Source organism: Lissotriton helveticus, chromosome 8 (genome assembly GCF_964261635.1).
Source record: "Lissotriton helveticus chromosome 8, aLisHel1.1, whole genome shotgun sequence".
Taxonomy (NCBI): Eukaryota; Metazoa; Chordata; class Amphibia; order Caudata; family Salamandridae; genus Lissotriton; species Lissotriton helveticus.
Genome location: NC_136069.1, coordinates 1,147,280,477 through 1,147,300,845, shown reverse-complemented (window position 1 = coordinate 1,147,300,845; position 20,369 = coordinate 1,147,280,477). Strand labels below are relative to the sequence as shown.

At 43.7% G+C, this 20,369-nt stretch overlaps 1 protein-coding gene across 1 annotated transcript in view; it reads right to left on the bottom strand.

Moving 5' to 3' along the window:
- Nucleotides 1-20,369, bottom strand: part of CNOT11 (CCR4-NOT transcription complex subunit 11) — a 150,017-nt gene that overhangs the window by 35,145 nt on the left and 94,503 nt on the right. Inside the window, exon 6 of the mRNA XM_078658031.1 lies at nucleotides 9,069-9,165. Coding sequence (XP_078514157.1) covers nucleotides 9,069-9,165 — 97 coding nt within the window. The remainder of the gene's footprint in view (nucleotides 1-9,068; nucleotides 9,166-20,369) is intronic.

The window sequence follows — 20,369 nt, the reverse complement described above, 5'->3', positions numbered from 1 at the left end:
AGTATTCAAGGTCCACTGCTCTGACTCCCCACCACACAGTGTTGAACTTACGTGATATACTAGGACACAGCATTTGTGTACTTGCGCAACTAACAATGTCCACTATGTCGGGTTTTTTGGGAAGGGTAGGAGTTTAGGCGATGGCAACAGGGACAGTAGGCTAGCACGCCAACTGAGTAAGAAGGGACTTTGAGGTTACTGTTGCCTCTAGTCTTTAGTTATGGATAAACAGGCTCACATCAATACCACCAACTGTTCCCCCACCATATTGCCACTAAACAGAGCAGTCTAGAATCGCAACAGATGGGGGAAGAGGAAGCAGTAACTTAAGAAATCAGAGGTCCAAGGAAAATCATACTCCAAACCATGAAAGAGTGGTGGGAGCAGGAGGTGGTTGGGAGCATTCACAAGCTAATGGTGATGGAGTGGTTAACATCATGCACACGTCTCAATTTTGGGACTTCCCTAGATGCAAATGCAGAAGACATGTTTTGCATCCAATGCAAAAGCATATATAGGAAATGCCATGGAATAACAAAGTGAGTCTCAAGTAGCAACAATATGTAAGTCAATTGGTATAATGCACACTCTAGATGGCAAAATCATTTTGCAAAAGAAGGTAGTAAAACTGTACTTTCATATATGCCTTACATAAAAATAAAAGTTAAAAAATAAACAGATATTAATGCATCTCAAACACTTTGTTTCCCTAGGGTTTTAAAATAAACACTGCCTGACTTAGCCTAAGGACACCAAGCCAATAAGTGGAGTGAGAGAGGGAGGATACACCAATCTTTAGTTTGATGTAGAGCCTACCACAGAATCTGCAGGTGTCTTTGTCTTGTTCACCAAACATCTGGTGAGAGCCTTAGCTCTCCATTCTGACCTTATAAAAAATATCTACTGGAAGTTGGCAAGTTGAGCCCTTTTCTCCAGATTTTAGCAGCTATTTAGTAACATGCATAGTGGGTATTACTCACCACTAATGTCCTAGAGCCTTGGCACTGCTATTCTGTAAATAATTAGCCAAGATGCCCTCTCTATTGTGGACTCTCCAAGGACATCTTGATTCAACAGTTACGTTTTTGGTTCTGTGTACAGTATAAAATGTAAAAGCATATAATGAGGGTCACATCCAGCCTGCACTAAAAATGGTTTTAGACATGCAAAAAACATTTTACGACCCGTAAAAACAAGTAACATAAAATCATTTATTCATGGGTATTAAGTTGCTGGGGTGGCTAGCTTAGACTGTTTCTCAGTATCCATGTCAGTTACTCGTTGCCCATGGTATTAGAAGTATGTTGATCTACTAACCAACTGAAGGGTACTTTAGTTGAGTGCTTCCTTAAAAGATTTAGCAATTTACTAAGGCACAGCCCTGCAGGATCAGCTTCCATTGAGTGTTCCTCAAAAAGTTTCCTTTCACTGTAAGGTTGTCAGAAGACTTATGCCATTGCTTTGAACCATCTGTTCTTTAGGAAGATGTGAACTATTGGTCATAGAAAAGCAATCTCTGCAGTGGCCCTTACCCTTTGTCACCTCTATTTTAACTTCAATAGGCCAAACATCTGCATAGAAGCAACCACACTGAAAAAGACCTTTCTTTCATCAACATGCACTTCTGACCTAAATTGCGTGGTCGTGTGAAAACTCCCTTTTAGTCATGCCCTCTAGAGAAATGCTTGGAACGCAGGGGGCTTAATAAGGATTTTTTTTTCTAACACAGCATGGCTCCTTCTTTCTCACTTTATGTTACATGGCTGCCTACCAATATGGGTTCCCTGCCCACCAATTAAGCTCTCCAATGTGAGGCTGCTCGCAACATGAAGCACTTTCAATCAATACTGTTATGCTCCAGCGTGTGAAGACATTTATGCACCACTACTCAAGTCTTGCAACATACGATTTCGGGAACCTCGCAACACTTATAAGAGACTTTTCTTTGAGTGCTTACAGGACACCTGCGAAATGGCTCACCCTCAGAGAGAAAGGCAAAGGCATTTTCTCATTTCAGGACTGGAAGGCCCAAGATGTCCGTTACTTGCATGGGTCCAATTGGCTCATTTCCAAACCTAAACCTCTCATGCGGCTGCAAAACCCCCTTTTACCACACATTAATTCAGACCCAACTATATTAGATTTAAATGATGTCTTCTCTGACCGGAGTTTGATTCCAGGGTAGACCTCAGCCTTGGTGATACTCAGTAGGCCATCCCAAACATGGCAGCAAATGATAGCCACCCTACTTTGGCTGAACAATGATGGATAGAGTGTTGCTGGAGTAAAGGACTGAGGTCTCTTAATAAAATATGTTTGTTAGATATGCTAAATCTATGATCAAGGAATTTAGGGCACAGGGTACAACAGATTCTGCATTTAACAACTTGAATGTGGGATAGCGTTAAGAAATGTTGTGGTCATGCTGTTCCTGACCAGTGATCTTGAACTGAATGAATTAGATTTAAACACTAACTTCAAATGAGACAGTCAAGGATCTAATGGCCTGTCCATCTTTTGTCTTGGGGACTTTGGATGGTACAAGGAACTTAAAAAATTCCCAAAACATATCAAGTGGGGTTAAAAATGCCACAACTACAGAGAGACCAAGTGCATGATTTGACAGTGAATGAACCAAGACAAAGAGCTCCACAGCTGTGTGCAGTTAGTGAATGGCCCCCTTTGTTTGCCAATAAAATCTCCAAAATGGTGACCACTTACAAGCATTGATCTGGAATTAACTATCAAGACAGCAATGCAAGCTATGAATTACATAACAACCTTGTAGGCACCGGGATGTGATTTCTGGGTCACAGTAAGCCTGGGAAGTGATGACTCACCATTCCATTTGAACAAGTAACTTACCTACGGTAACACCCTTTTTGGTAGAGACTATCGAACCTCAGATTCCTCATCTTTTGAATACTTCCCCAGGCGTCACACTGGATCCGGTAACTTTAGAGCAGTACCTCTGCACACTGGTAGGTGGCGTTGTGTGGCTCTGCACGGATGCTGTTTAGCTCAGGAAATGACATGCAGAGCCATTACAGGCGTCACTCCAGACATCTTTTGCTTTTAAGATTATTAGTGGCCCACCCAGACGCAGAACCCCAACAGCAAATTGGTGTGGATTCCTAGAATTGGGATCTTCTTACTAGACATAGTACAATTCATGGAACGGGGAGAAAGGAGGGTCGGCAAGCACTCTGCGGTTAGATAGTCTCTCTACCAGAAAGAGTTACCAAAGTAAGTAACTTGTTCTTCTGAATGAGATTTATAACTGCAGATGTGAATTGGCTCAAACAAAAACATCTTGTAGGACCAAGGGGGAAAATGCCCCTCTTGGTGAACCGGAGTTGCTAGACAGTAGTGCTTCATGAATGTGCGGAGGGACGACCATGTAGCTGCCAGACAAATATCAAGTGGTAATGCAGTGGTAGCAGCCTTGGCCCTGGTGGAAAGAGCACGTAACCTTTCAAAGGACTTGTTCTGGCCAAGGCATAGCAGATTTTATTGCAGAGTAAGATCCAGTGAGAAATAGTACTTTTCTGCACGGCTTTGGGTTTTGTCGCTCCCAAGAACCCCATAAAAACCTAATTGTCCACTCTGTGTTCTCTGGTAGGATTAAGTTAACAGCTCAGCTTTCTTTTGGGATCCAGGATGTTGAGTAGCTCCTCCTCCTTACAGGGGCGAGGCGCAGCACGGAACCCCAGCAACGTGATGATTTGACTGAACGTGGAATGGCATCACTACTTTTGGGATAATGGACCCTAGAACTGGTTTGTCTAGGAAGAAAGTAGTATATGGCGGATTAACACAGAGCTAGGAGCTTGCGCATCTATTGGGCAGATGACTATGGCAACAAAACATACGGTCTTGAGGGTGGGGAGCTACAAAGGACAGCTGTGCAGAGGCTCACACGGGGTGCACTTCAAATATGCGAGGACCAGGTTAATATCCCACTGCAGCGTAACAAAGGGAGAAGGGGAAAACAAATATTGGAGCCCTCTCGAAAAGCGTATCACAACAGGTGACTGAAGTAAAGAGGGCTGATTCGGTAACCGTAAAAAGGCCAAAAGAGCTGAAAGGTACCCTTTAATTGTAGACTGGATAAGCCCATCTGTCGTGTGCCGCAACAGACAACAAATATGTCCAACAACAAGTTTATACCGTTCTTGTGAAGGGCCACCTGACTGACATTTTCCCAAAGGTAGTTGTTCTATCGGTAAACGTTTTCTGCTGTCACCACTCAAGCTCAAAACATGAAGGTGGAGATGGAGGAGGTCGAGGTGCAGGGCCCTGTCCTGTTGCTGCGACAGCAAATCTTATTAGCCTGATCAGAGGACAGATGCTCATTCCAGAAGAGTAACAATGCTATCCTATTTTGTAGCTTCTATACTGGTATACAAAATGTTTATTTAAAACCATTGTTTTTAGCTATTATTAGGAATTACAATGATGCTTACTTATATCTATGTTCCTAGTATAATTCAAATATGTGTTTTAATGTTGCCTCCTTTACCTGGGAAGCCAAGTAGGTTAGAAAACATCTTAATTATATGCATTAACCTCTCTATTGGTATGTTACGTGACTCTCTGATGGCCCAAAACCTTAATATACCTACATGTTGAGGTAATGGCCTGGTAGTCTAGCCATAATATTCTATTTTTATGAAGCTACTAGAATGAGCAAGTGAAACTGAAGGTTCGTAGTGCTGCAGTGATTGGTTTGAAAGTGTGTCTTAATAGGTTTACCACTTTATTATATATTAACATAGTGGACTCTAGATTGAGGTCTTTGTTTTTTTAGAGTTTAGTGGTTAACCAGGAGTCATCATAGCAAGGCCAACTAATCAGCAGCAGATAGGTTTCAAGCAGGGTTTTTTATGCCTCAATCTGCGCAGGCACCTTGTGACCCTATAGGTTTGGTTTAAACTTACCAAAGTGCATTAGCACTTTACAGTGAGCTGGCTGGCGTTAGATCTTGCCAACAAAAGTTAATGCTGATATTTCAGTTGCAACTTATGAGTTTTGAAATAGGTTACAAATCGTGTGACATTCTGTTTTTACTGCCTGCAACTTGTTATTTTAGTTTATATTCTGCATTTTACATATATTTCGGCATCTATCAAACGAGTTTTAAAATATTGTAATGCATCGTGACAAATTCTGCATCCGATATTAGAGCACTAGGTCAGATGCAACACCTATATGACAAGGTGTTTCATTTATGCGTCTTGGGAACTGTTATTTGTACGTTATCAGTTTTATTTCAAAACCAAATAAAGATTTTAAATCAAATCGAGTCTGACAGAGAGGCACGCCTTGGAAACTCTAAACCAGAAGTTCCGACCTTGCAGGCGGAGTTGAAGAGATAATGCCTAGGTTCTCCCAATATGTGGAAACAAAGACTGGTTGTAACTGCCACTCATGATCACTAGGTGTCGATGGCTAAGTTAGTTCACCCTGGCATTCAATGATCCCGTCAGGTGGTTCACCATCAGGAAGATTCCTTTATGATCCAGTCATTTCCAGAGGGGAAAAACCTTACAGCACAAGGTCTACAACCCCACACTGCAATGTTTGCTGCAATACCACATTGTAAAAGTGTGGTCTGTGAGTACCTGTAACAGCCATCTCTTGGAGGGCAGGAAGGCTTTGAAAGCTGTGCGGATGGCTCGCCGCTCCTCGAGGTAGATGTGAAGCCATGCATCCACCGGAGAAGAGAGGCTGGCTCCTGCCCTCCACCTCAACCTCCACTAGACGGCCGCCCCATTACAAAAGTGATGACTAGGTCACCACTGTTCGCTCTGGGTGGAGTGGGAGAAGAGTCTGCCACTGACAATTGATGTTGGGCCCACTAAGACTTCAGATCCCACTGCATAGCATGACATGCTTCACCAGAGGAAGCTGTAGGCCATCAGTCCCAGCAGACTCAATCAACCTAGCTGAAATCCGGGACAGAGGCTGAAAGATCAGGATTATAGCCTGAATGTCCTGCACTCTCCTTTCTGGATGAAATGTATGAAACCGGACCGTATCCAAAATGGCTCGAATGAAAGGAAACGGCTGTGAAGGAGTCAGCTGTGACTTTCGCACATTGAGAGTGAACCCCAAGAATGTTAAGAGGTTCACTGTAGTCTGGAGGTAGGAGACAACTGCCTGGTGAGCCCACCTTCAGCAGCCAATCATCAAGGTATGAAAAGTGGGATCCCTGACGTTCGAAGATGTGCTGCCACCACCATCACTTTTGGGAAGACCCAAGGGGTGCTGGTAAGACCACAAGGGAGCACAGCAAATGGATAATACTCCTGTCTAAATGCAAACTGCAGGTAACAAAGGTGGGATCAGACGACAGGGATGTAGACGTTTGTGTCCTGCAGGTCCACCGCCACCATCTAGTCTTCAGGGTTGGGGGCAGACAAGATCTGGGCCAGAGTGAGCATCTTGAATTAGTCCTACCGGAGGCAGGCTATGAGGGTGCAGGTTTAAAATAGGACATAAGTCCTTATCCTTTTTTGACACCACGAAGTAGCAGAAATAGCAACCATGACCCAGTTCCAATGCAGACACCCTGTTGACAGCCCCTATGGCCAAAAAGACTTGCACTTCCTGCCGTAAGTTGGACGGATGGTCCTCTGTCAGTTGTTCTGGGGATGATGGAAGGGGGAGTGACCAGAAAGGGTAGGGCATACCATACCCCTTATGCACAATTTCCAGGATCCACCTTTCCGATGTTATGGCTTGCCAGCGAGGTAAAAATCATTGGCTCTTGCCTCCAACCGGGTGGCTGTGCTCCACTAACCACAAGCTAAAACTTAGGCAGGTATGACCATTCGGGTATGGGTGTATTAGAAAAGGCTTGTGCAGTTAATAGGGCAGGCAACCTAAGGAGCATGCTCCTTTCTTTGAAGCAGTCCAGAGCAGATCCCACTTTATCTCCAAGAAGGAGAGTCTCGTCAAAGGGCATGTCCATAAGAGACTTCTGTACATCTGAGAGTTGAAAGTTATTAGTTTAATGGCCATCCTACTTTTCGCAATTGAACATTTTAGTGCGGAGGAGAACTTGGCAAGGATCTTGTTTCAGAAACCCCGGTGAAGCAGAAAGGTAATAAAGCGCCAGGACTAGAATATATGTACCAACAGACTTAATGTTTAAGATTCTGTAGTTCTAGTTAACTTCAATACTATTCTGGTCAGCGAGATGATACCAATCTCTTGGAAAGGGCAAATTGCAGTACCAAGCTTGAAAAAGAAGCCAATAAGGGAAGTCAATCTCATCTGCACAATCAGCATTTAGGTATTATTTTAGGTAACAATGAACAATCCTCACATTGGTTTACGGAAAGTATGCTCAATTGGTGATAGAAGGGTATGCTTGCTGGAACACAAAAATAGGATATTTTGGAACAATTTCACCTTCTTTGGGTAGATCCCTATCCAGTCCCCTAACCCAGGTTCTCTTGCCATCACTGTTGCTTTGGACTGGACAAGGTGGTTGAGTTGATTACAGAGTGCCAAACACGTCCAACGTGATCATTGGCTTCTGAGTCTAGAAACCGGATGAAGGGAAGTTGCATGTCTCCACGATTGCAGGCATTTGAAAAAGATGATCCTATGGCTGCCTGAGGCTTCCAGCTTTTGCTATAAGAAGGCTGGTATGCAGACTTTGGTCCGCATTAATTATGCAGATAGACATTTTGCTGCCCGCACTGCACTGCAAATGTAGATAGCGAAAGGACTGTGGGGACACTGGGGAGGGCAGCAGGGGACTACTTCTCCTCAATGCCCCCCGTCTAAACAAAAATAAGCACACAATCAAGCAGGGCAAACAGTAGTGTCCAGTGAGAGTCTAGTTTGTCCCGTGGGGAAATGTCCGTTAATCCAGGTGGACTAAGGATAAGAGCCTCCTTGCGCCAGCATTTCGTGAATCACCAGGACAAAGAAGTGGTCATGCTGGGAAGTCTCGCTAACAAAAGTGAAACCTTCGTCAATGGCACCAACTTGGGCCTTCTGGGAATCCTGTATTAAGCCTTACTGGTGTGACTTAAGAAGAGAGAACTTAACAGTCTGCATGAGAAGCAAGACTACTTGTCAGGAGAAGCTGGTGTGATGCCAGGAAGATTTTCCCAAGGCCTTACCTGACCAGAGAATAAGTTGAAGATTTCTAAATGGGCTGAGGTTGCCAAGGCAGTCACAAGATCATATTCAATAGAACTGACTTGAAGAAGCATGAACTGAAGAACTGCTTCAGCTAGGTAATTTAACAGCAACGCTGCTTACCTTTGAACTGTGGAGATTGTGGTCTATATAGCTATAGGTTCTTCTTGCACCTGCCTCTTCCTCACTAAAGTAGTACTAGGAGGCAGTCTGTCACACCCCCACCATGCAGTATAGTCCAGTTGGCCAGAGGAGTTCAGGTTTATCAAATGACGTGCGGTCACAAAAGATTCAGTGCTTTAGTTTTATATTTAGATTTGTGTGTAACAAGCCGCCTATGCTGTCTGGCAGTTGTACTCTACGTTCACTTTTGTTGATTTAACTGAACCAACATGAAAATGGTCATCTGTAAAAGAAAGGCCCAGTACTGGAGTATTGACTGTTGCCACCAAGGAACTCCTGTTAACCCTACCCATAAGGAAAAAATACTTACCTTTGGTAACTACATTTCTGGTGGACACCTAATCTTTCTGCATATTCCTCACCTTCTAAACTATCCTTCTAGGTTTCTAACGGCTCCATTAAAGCCCCCATCCCAACCACCTACCTGTGCTACCAGGTGGCAACATGCAGACTCAGTCATGATGGAACTGCAGTAAATTAGGTACCAAACGTGGTCATCTGTTCCAGATACATTTTCCAGTTACAATTCATCAATTACACAGCAACGGGCACACTACTACATAGATGGTGAAGTACAACAATACTAGTTAATATACATTCAATAGAAAAAATGTCCACCTACTCTTCCGTCCTGATTAACAATAGGATAGCATGGGGGAGCATTAGGAAGGCATAACTCTGGGACTCAACAAACAAGGACATGTCAAAGTGTGTCAACTACCCACCTGCATATATTTATCCTTAATCTGTTCACAAGTGGAGATACAATTTGAAATGTAAAGGTGAATAAATTCTGGAGGGAGGTCCACAGCTGTAGTGAGCCTGTAATATAAAATAAACACATTAAATCCCTTAATAAAAGCACAGTGACAGCAGAAAACAACAAGCACTGGCAAAGCAAATAGGTTTCGCCTCTGCGAAATGTATTGGTTTTGGTAATGTTTTTGCAACATGTTGCACAGCAGCTCCAGCTACTGTGCAGCATGTTTTAAAGTTAAAAAAGGACTACAAGGCATCCACGTGATAGCTCTTTAAAAAAACAAAAAACTTTAAGACATGTTGTACAGCAGCTGGCACTGCTGTGCAACATGTCTTAAATAAAGCTTCCAAAACCAATAGATTTTGCATAGCTGAAACCTATTGGCTTTGCCAATGTGTGATGTATTTAGGCATGGGGAGATTACGTTATCTGCCTGTAATCTCAAAATCTTGAACTGAGGCTGATGCTAGGGAGAAGATGTAGAGTCCTCTGGGGAAAGAATGCTGAGTAAGGGCCAGAGCTGCCGAGTTTAAGTCTCAACTCAACAGCCTGTGATTTTGGGCAAATCACTAATGAATGTGTCCTTGTGAAAAGTAACTGGTGCTCATGTCAAGTGCTCCAATACCTTCGGGTGGGGTTAGTGCTATAAAAATCTGCAAACATTTTTTTTTTTAATTTGAAAAGCAAGTTTTGTTTAGGCTTGGGGAGATTAAGTGATTTGCCTGTAATCACAAAGTGTTGAACTGAGGCTAGGGATGTGATTCTCTTGGCAGGTCGGGAAGATGTTTTACTATCAAGTTCTTTGTACAGAATAACATTGAACACCAGGATAATCATTGACTAATCAAACGCAATTCCTGTAGAACCCCAAATATGTTCACAGAAAAAGTAAACAACGGTCATTCGCAGCATGTGTAGAATGAGTGCTTGACATCAACATGTGTGTTGAGCACAAACATTTTTACTGGTGTCGACCTGGCAGGAAGGAACTTGGCGTTTGTATTTTATATAGCATTTACAACAAAACAGAAGCTATCTTGGTTATTGCATACTACTGTGTGCAACCTGAGCCTGCTTTGTGGGCTCTGTAAACCAAACTGCTTGTACAGAGGCGGTCATGTCGTGCAACAAGATTCACAATGGAGGTTCCTTCCCGAGGTGCATCCTCAAGACTCTACTCAAATTTGTTTTATTTATAAAACCTTTTTTTCATATTAAACATAGTACAAGATAACATCAGTTATTTCCATCTGTGCATTAACTATATACACTTACATTTCTAACTCTATTGTAGAAATCTCACCATGTGGCAATATATCAATGTGCAGACCTGGACATCTGGGGTCTCACTTTTTTTTTTTTTATCTTTTTATTTGAAGAATCGTAGCATTACAACTGGTTGAAAGTTAGTTCTCAATTTATGCCGATAATACAAATTACATTTAGTGTCTCTCAGTCCCGGTATACAGCTTATCACATGCATTTGTTCCCCATCACATTTGCAGTTGATATATCCCATCCCTCCCTCTTCGCAGTTCATCTGTGGGTAGATACAGATTCCACCCCTAGACGTATTCCATTTAGTTATTTTTTATCCCATTTCTTTAGGCAACCTCAGTTTTTGAATATCTTTTTCTCTGCAATCGTGGATCTATCCAGGTCTCTCCCCCATGCCCCTAACGTTGGCTTGTCCCCTGCTCCTCATTTATGAGCGATGTTTCGGGGTCTCGCATTCTTGACTTAGTGGTCATCCCGCTATCCGCTCCCTAAAGTAAGCAATTTACCCCTATGGGGAGATTAGGTGATTTGCCCGTAAGCACTGAGCCTAGAGAGGATTTGGCGTAAGGACCAGAGCTGCCAACTATATAGCTGGGAAACCGGGTTCGAGTTTCAACGTCAGCTCAACAGCTTGTGATCCTTGGTAAATCACTTAATCTCCCTGTGCCTACAACAATAAATATGCCCTTGTATAAAGTAACTGGTGCTCACGTTAAGCGCTCCAAAACCTTCTGGTGGTGTTTGTGCTATATAAAACTGCATTAAAATAAGAGAAAAGCAGGGTCAGGGAAGGAGGGGATCTGTGTACAGCAAAGGGAGTTCAGTGGGGGCAACCAGCGATAAGTAGGAGGTGGTGATGGTGAAGGGGAACACATGCGGGCAGGCTCAGGGAGATTAAGTTATTTGCCAGTAATTTAAAGAGGGCTAGTTCACTGTAATAAAATACAATTTCATAAAGTATATACCTGCAGGCACCTGGGGAAAGAGGGCGCCAACAAGCCGGGAGGAGATAAACGCCCTGCAAATGCACATAATGGAGTGCTGATTCGTAAATTAAGTGGAAAAAACAAAACACTGCAGAATGGGTAGACAGTAGAAAGACACTGGCCAGTAGCTAGTGACCGGAAGCTGTACTTAGTCCAAGCTCCACGCCATAGCACTGAAAGCAGTGTAGAAAGCAAATGAAGACTACATGCTGGCCAATCAGAAGCACGTAAATGAGAGCGACCTTGGAATGATCAAATGGTAAGGGGCGGATTCAAACCCCTAGTAAGATTATTATATATATTTTTTTATTCAAGAGATTTCATAAGCACAGCGCAAGCGCGGCACAGTGGAAACCTAAACAAGCATTTGCAATGCAATAGGTCTTGCATTTGCAAGAGTTTGAGTTATTGGCATTGTAAATGACAATGCATTTTATTTCTGTGTTTTGAAAACCTGGAAGCAGTGTGTAAACACGCACTTTAAACTTATAGTCCTTGCTTACGAGAAGCAAGGCTGGCAGTAAAAGAAGTGCAGTTACTGCCAGCCTAGGTTCTCCTAAGCAACGGCTATATGTACCAAGTGTATGTTTATGCACCTCTGGCAAGTTTGCAATACACATAAATAAAAGGTATTGTCATTTACAATCCAATAGTTCAAATTTTCGCAAATGCGAGACCTATTGCATTGCAAATTGCTGTTATATACGTCACAAGCAAGACACTTTTCTATAGCATTAGAAAACATCTATGTAGCTTCTTAGAGGGCATGGTGTAAAAATCATGATCCACATTTTTTGTATACTGACAGCTAGGTTATTTCTTTCCTACCGCATCTCACCCCATGCTAGTTTAGAAGCAACCTTAATGCAACCGGGATAAGGATTTCTCTCATTGAAAAAGGTACACTGTCTTTCGGTAATGTAGCGACAGGTACAGCAGATTGATATGCGTGCCTCCTAAGTGATTTATAAATGTAAACAACAAAACAATCTTTAGGTGAGTCAGTGGTATGCTTATGTTATGAGCATTACCTGGAATTGTTGGTATTTTCAGAGCCCCAGGCTTACTTTTAGTGCTCCCTCTGCCTAAGTATGTGTGAAGCCCAAGTTGAATCCTAGCACCCACTTAAGGCATCACCATAAAACACCTACATACTATTGCTTTAATGTGCCACATCGATTACCAGGATCAGGGTAAGGATTTTTTTGCACTGCAGGCAGCATAGAAACTTCAAGAGCACTTCCCAAAAACTTAGAAATGGCAATTTGTTGGTCTTTTGTATCACATTACTATCGCACTAGGTGGTGCCTTAAGGTTGTGTCTTAACCTTTTGTTATCGAAGCACCAGCCATGTAATCTCCTTGCTCTGCCTCATTACAGTCTGATGCTGTGGCCCTTACAGTCGTTTTAAGGAAGTAGACGAGTGTGTTTGAAAACTAGAGCCTGTAAAAGGAGAGGGATGCAGGAGTGGGGAATGGAAAGAAGCAGGCTCTGCATTGTACAGCTTAGCAGCCATGCTCGGAAAGAGAATACAGAGATCCGTTGCAGCAGGAGCGGCATCACAGAAAGGAATGTCGGTAACAAGCTAGCCGGTAGAATGAAATGAATGAGCATGGTGGAGTATGGGATGAGAAGAAATCGCAGGACTGTTTGGAGCGAAGGGGGCAGGGGGAATCAAACTTTCCACTGTGCGTTAATTGCGATTTAGATATGAAGTATGATGTTATCAAAAAGACTGCATATAATACCCTTTGGTGGTGGTGCAACAGTATCACTACTGGGTTGCTCTTGGGCAGCTCCTGTGTAGATTTGCATAATATTCCTTAGTAGTTTAGAAGCAAAGGCAATGTGTTACTCTTCTGATGCTCCTGGGTAAAAATCTTATAAGACACTGTGGTGGTTTAAAGGGCCTCCTGCTCCTCTGTCACTCAAGAAGACTCCATAAAATACTCCTCAATGGTAAACACATTTTTCAGAAGAGTGGCAAGTACACAGAAACAATTTGTCTGGGTAGAATACAATTAATGGTGGACAGACAGATTGGGCACAACTCTCCAACCATAAGCGCCTAGGTAATAATGCCAACAATGACAGTCCTAAGGGGAAAAAGACAAATGGAACAAATGACCATCAATTTAAAATACGATGCCAGGAGTAACGTCCGAATCAAATTTAAGTGCCACTGCAGCCGAACAACAAAGAGAAAAGAAGTGCAAATCAAATCTTTCGAGGAATAAGCCACCAGTGGCAAACTGAACAAAGAAGGCTGATCAGAAAGGCACAAGGTGACAGACAACACATCAAGAATCTGCCAAACCTTGCTGAGTGAGTGAAAGTAAAAAACATCCCACAGATTAGCCTGGGAAGGGTTAAAGCCTGCACACTGACCCCAACAGACAAACGTCTCTCAGCATAAACATACTTATTGGCCAAATCCAGGAAGCCATCCACTGCATCTGGAGGGAGAAGGAAAGCCTCAAATTGATAAGGCTCAGTCTCCTTACATGCAGACAGTGCCAAAGTACTGGGTGAAAGACACAATCATCCTCCTGAGAAAGCGGATCTACTATCCAAAAGAAGGACGAATGAACACAAAGTTCCAACAGATAGGTGTACCGAATCTTCCTCGCCGAGCCCAGATCATTGAGAATACGCTATACTCTTGCACTTCTACAGTGTCCCTGAGATCAGTGGGATGGAAGAGAAAGCTCAAATAGATCCCAAGCCCAGCTCAAGCAGAAGGAGTCCTCCAGAGAACCACATAGTAGGAAATCCAGTAAGGTGAACAAATACTAATTCCTGTTTCGAACTATGGCAAAGAGAGCAAATGCAGGGAGGCCCAGCCGGGAGAAGATCATGTTTGTTACCTTGTGGCGTAGTGCCCACTTGTGATCCTTTAAGTACACACTAATCATTGCACCAAATCTCCTATTGGAAGGGCCCACCGGTTGTGCTGCGTGACCTAGTGACTTCCATGACTTGGTCCAGGAAGACACTCCTTCCTGTCTGTTGAGATAGTGACAGGGGTATAATGTCCAATAATACCAGAGAGCATGACCCAATGTTGAGAAGAGAAATGCATCCAGAACTAGCAAACAGAGCTTTGCTCCAGGACATTCAAAAGCAGACCTAGTGACAGGACTTAAGACTGCTCCTAGTCATCTCCCACAGAGGAGCGTCCCAGCCCAGCGAAGAGGCCTCTATAGCAGTGGCCAGCTTCTGTCGAAGGCAAATGGGACATCCCACCTTGAGGTCTGCAGAACTGAAGGAAGATTTAAAACACAAGTGTGGGGGGGGGGGGTTCTCCTAATACTTAAACCACCAATGTCTGAGACACCACTGGAAGGATTGTATTGTACCCAAATGGCAGGAGCCCATTAAGCCCAAATGACAGATAACCTTTAGAATCAGCACTTGAGCCTGTCAGAGTATGTAGGATCCTATGGAGCTCAGGAAAAGTCACCACAGAGATAGTTTTCAGCCTTTCACCAATTAACTTCAATTTCTAAGAGGGGTGACGTGGAACTTGATGTTTGATGGCGAACCAGGGGATGTACCAGGGTAATTGGTGTGCACCAAATGGACCAAAACCAGCATGGGGTAGCCACCTTGACCAGTAAATCATACATGTAAAGAAATATGCATACTTCTGAGGGAAGCTACTAGTGCCTTCGCAAAGACTTTCAGAGCAGTTTTAGGACCAAAAGGCAGTACTGTAAATTGGGGAGTGCTGAGACCCAAAAGTTATGCACAGATACTCAGAAGAAAAAATAGTTGTCATGATTATACAAGGACACCATTCAATCTTGCGAGTTCAATGTTAGGAGGACCTAGCTCAGGCCCATCATCCTAAATTCACACTCGCTGACATAGGTTTAAGAGCGTTAAATCCTAGACTTTGTTTGGGAGGGGGAGCGTAGGGGGAATTAGAAAGTACAGGGCATAAAATCCCATGGCCCTCTCTGTCATCGGCATCACTTGCATGCCCCTTTCTGTAACAAATCCAGGTCTACCACCCGCAAGATCGAGGTATGCAAGGGTGCAATTCCTAACAGATGTCTGTAAGATTTCTGTCAAAATATCAAATTTGGGCCCGCATATGACAGTACCAATTCAAACCCCTCTGCTGCTTTAAACACACTGGCTGTGAAGGACCAAAGATTTCAGAGCGAGGACTTGAAGGAAATGTAATATGTCCTTCTTGTGACCACTGGAATGCTGAAGCTCTAAGTAAAGCTCAGTGCCTGTATTAAATGGAGGGTGGAGGTTATCAGCCTCCAAAAATCACCTTTCTTCGTGTGCCTAAAAATCTAGTTGAAGCACACAAAAGTTGATGGGAGGCTGGCTTGGAAGTTCAAGCTGGACTGCTCTGAATGGAGCAGGGTCAAGGATGATTTGCAGCTGGGGGCAAACTGAGGTGGCATGGTGCGCAAAGAACAAATGACAGATGTAGCCCCCGCGATTGCCAGTGGCAGAGATTAATTCAAGCATTGCCTCCGTCACCTCATTGTTGTTGCAGGCCTAAGTGCGACATGTATGCCCAGACATGGATCCCATGCTCACTGTGCCACTGGAATCGAGATATACCTGGCTGATGAGCCCATAATAAGGATGAAACCATTCCTGGGTTGCTTGTTTTCTGGTTCAGGGAGGAAATGGCCTGGCAGTTCGGTTGGACTGTTCCGATTGGAGCAGGGTTAAGGCGATTTGCATATGGCTGGATCCAAACTGAGGTAGCATGGTGGGTGAAAAACAATGGTTTGGGATGCAGCTCAAGCATATCCCAATGTATAATAATAATTCAAGCATTCCCTTCATTACCTTGTTGTTGCTGCAGTTGCCACCCTAAAATTACAGTTGGCCATATCTGATGAGTTTCAATCTAAGTCAAAGAGTTATTCCATGGGAACAACGTTCTAGGCAAGAAAACACTTTAAGGAAGCCTTCAGTTTCTCTCAAGCCACTCTAATTTCCTCTGATTTAGAAGGCTGAGAAAGTGAATAAGAGCACCTCAAAGAACATTGTCAGGGACAACTTTAAAAGCCATATAGGATTCTTAGAAAGGGAGGCTTCACATAAAGAACACAGAGGCTTGATCATATGAAGGCACATTGGTGGCATCAAGGCTGGAGCTGCTGAGCTTGCAGAGTCTAACCCGACATTTATGAGCCATAAGGGGACCAGAGGGAGAAGGGCCAGGACCACATAAAAAATGCCTCAGAGGAAGATGATAGCACTCCTGACTCCAAATAGTCTTGAGAGCAGAAGCCTTTTCTAAGACGAGGAAGAAGACTTCTTTTCAATGTAGTATCTTGTGGGAAGACCCTTTAAAAGTTGGCACTAGTGGGAAAGGTACCAAATAGGGGTCCATTTACAGGCCTGAGCCAATAACAGTTTAACTACCTGCTCCCTCATGGCTTTCAGATATACGGAGGCACAAGAGTGGCACACAGTTCAGTCAGACTCCAGGCACCAAATTCAAATGTCATTATGGGGATGCGGTGCTGGTCAGATAGTAAATCTGCTTGCAGAAACGTTGGCCAGGTTAGAACTCCTCTGCCTTCGAAGTCAACATATGACAGCCTACTACATAAGCACTGTTAGAATTTTGGAACATTTTGTGAAAAACAAAGAACCCCCATGTACCACTATCAGTTAGGGACAAAAAAACAGGAACAAAAGACAGGAATGCAATAAACAGGCTGGTGTCATCACTTGCTGAGCAGGCGATTTGCAACTGGATACACATACTACTCCCTAGGGCAATGGTGCCAATGGTAGAACGTTTCCAGGTCCATACTGGCACCAGGGAATACTTATAAGGTGAGAAATCTGCCTGAAGTATAATCTATGAGACGAGGTCTCAAATTCAATCTGCTGCCAAGATCAGGAAAGTACAAAGTGTCAGAGCCCAGAAGAGAAGAAACCTGCAACTGGCAGATGAAAGGTTATGTGCAATTGAGGACATTGCTGCTGGATGGATAGCAGCTTTTTATGCATTCTTTGTGTTTAACCTATCTTCCGTTAGGCCCCCCTGCAGGACCTTGGTCTTAAGACCAGTGATTACAAATAAACTCCTTTCTACTAAGTTTTGTAGTAATTATAGCTGATAAGTTGTGTGGCCCTGATGGGGTCATGATCACCGCAAGTGCAAATAATCTTGAATGATCACGTGAGATGGCTTGGTGCCAATGTAAAAGTATACACTCCCAGTTCAGTAACTATTAGAGTGGGAGAGCAGTGGCTGCATGACATCACTGCTCTTTGGTCTGAGGCTAGGGATTACTCATTTTAGTCAAAGTTAGTCTGCATTTCTTACTGATAGCTATATGCCATGCCCAAGAAGCGCTGACCATGTGTAATTTTGTTTATTATATGAATATCTACTTTAAAGTTAGTGCTGTAGAGAGCAACTTAATTATCTGCTATGTGGTACAGCCCAGCAGGGTTTTGCATATCATGTTACGTCAGATAATTTCATTAACTCTGTTCCGCACGGAGTATAGCGATTGTTATTGCTTCATTTGAATAAAGGAGTCAGTCATGGCTTGTTTTTTTGTCACAAAGTAAAGCATGTGACAGTGTTTAGTGCTGCTGGAAGCGATGCACTTGCTGGCTGCAGAGTATCGGAGCTGCAATGGTTTTGTAGTAGATAAAGTGGTCATGCACAAATGAGATGTAGGGAAGACTTCTGTCAAATATGCCCTGTTGTGTAGAATGTGGCATCTCAATTGTTAGTGCAGTAGAAAGTAATGCAGTAGTAAGTGTTCTAGTTCATGTGTGTAATAATGGTCGGTCTAATATGGAGCTAAAGGGACAATCCAGTGTAGAGAAAAAAGGCAATTCTCTTTACCCAGTCCTGCATCGTTACGAAATGCCAACAGGCATTCCAGAATGGTTTTCCAATTTCTGTTTTTGATGTGAACTGGATAGCCCCCCCACCCTTGAATAGGTGGATCCTGGTGACTAATACGTAATGAGTAACATAATACTATATGTTGCATAGCCAATACTTGAACTACATGCAAGATGTTCTGCTTAATTTGATCTTTAGAGCTGCTTAATCCTTTGTGACCATGGAGAGCAGCAAGCACTTTGACTGCCTGTTACATGACATCTAAGTAGTTATGAAGCATGTTAGATATTCTGTTGTGTTGTATTTCTCTGTGGAGTATAATATTAAATGGTGAAGAAAGGGGTAAAACTAGTGCAGCTTGCATAGCATACCTGTTCTCTGCTGGACGTGTGCAAAAAGTTCTGTTGATGAATTTATCCCATACGTAAAATGCATGCATTAACCCGATTTGAGAGCTTTCACCTTCTTACAGCTAGCACTCAATACAACCACTTAAAAGATTTCTGGCTTTCAAACGAGAGAAAAGCAGATAATCACAGATGCTGCTCTACACAGATTCTTGTGCCTGCACATTTAATGATTGCACCACAGTTCTGGCAGCATGGTCTACATTAGAATGAAGACATATGCCTGGAAGTTTGTGCCCATACTTTTGATTCGAAGGAGGACGATTTGAGCAGGGCAGACAAAGTTGACCTCAGAGTATCTGTAAGACAGCTCTAGTCCTTGCACCACTACCAAGTGCTAACACAGGGTTTCTGCACACTTGAAGTAGCAAAGTGAATGTCCCCAATAAAAGAGTACCCTGGCGGAGTCGCTACAGATTGCAGTTTGTTTTGGGGGTTTAGGAGAAAGACGTTAAGCGATAAAGATTGCCTATCTCAACAGTAAATACAGAGATCGAAAAATATTTTGAGCATAATGTGGGGTTAGCTGCGGATACAGGAACTGTGTGGGATGCGGGCAAGGTGGTGGTCAGAAGGTGCTGCATGGAGTTGAGTTGGAGCATTTGAAAACAGTTAGACACAGAAGTGAAGCACATTGTAGACACCTTGACCCGACTCAAAGCTGAATTAGCGCAGTGTGCTGATGTGCAGCAGAACATTGATGCGCAGTGTACTAGCTATACTGAGGTGACGGAGCGATTACGCTGTCTGAACTATGCGACACATGCAGCATGCGTCGGCAGGTAGAGCGGGCGGATTGCTTGCTCGCATGATCTGGCAGGGACACGCGCAGGCTCCCGTACTGAGTCTGCTGTCTGCGGCGGGGTCCATGCTCACTACTCAACATGAAGTTCATGGTGAATTCACCAAGCATTACACCAGAGTGTATCAATCGCTAAGTCATGCCACACCTACAGAAATAGACATTTTCCTTGCTCCTTTGCCGTTACACCAGATCAGAGCAATGGGACGAGTTGAGTGAACCGCTCACACTGTCGGGAGTGCAAAATGCTATAAGTTTGTTAGCCACAAGCAAATCGCCGGGCCCAGGCGGCTATCCAGCCGAATATTACAAAGCCTATCAGCAGGTCCTGGCACCGCGCCTCATTGCAATGCATCAAAATGTGCAGGAAATGGGTGTGCTCCCGGAGACGCTTCGCGAGTCTTTGTTAGTGTCCCTGCCCAAGCGTCACAAGAATGTGGAGCTGGTGGGATCGTACCGCCCGCTGGCACTACTTAATACAGATTATAAGGTGCTAGCAAAAATAATAAAATACTGGCAAATAGATTGGCCCCGCTGGTGCCTCACCTGGTGCATGAGGACCAAAACGGATTTGTATCTGCATGTAACACATCGTTAAAAGTGCAACGTTTCTTTCGGGTGGCGCGCTACTCCAGGGATAGCTGGACGCATGCTGGATGCCTTGTTCTAGAGCTGGAGAAGGCGTTTGACATCCTAGAATGGGAGTACATATTTGCTGCACTGTGTTTTGGTATTGATTAGGGGAGGTGTTTCTAGGCCTCGTTCAGTTACACGGGTCCCACGGCCAGAGTCAAGACAGGCCCATATGTGTCTGAGTGGGTCCCCATAGAAGGAGGCACGAGACAAGGCTGTCCACTTTCCCCATTGCTATTCGTGTTTGCCACTGAACCGTTAGCTGAGGCACTGTGCAGTACACAAACTGACTGGGGAATCCAGT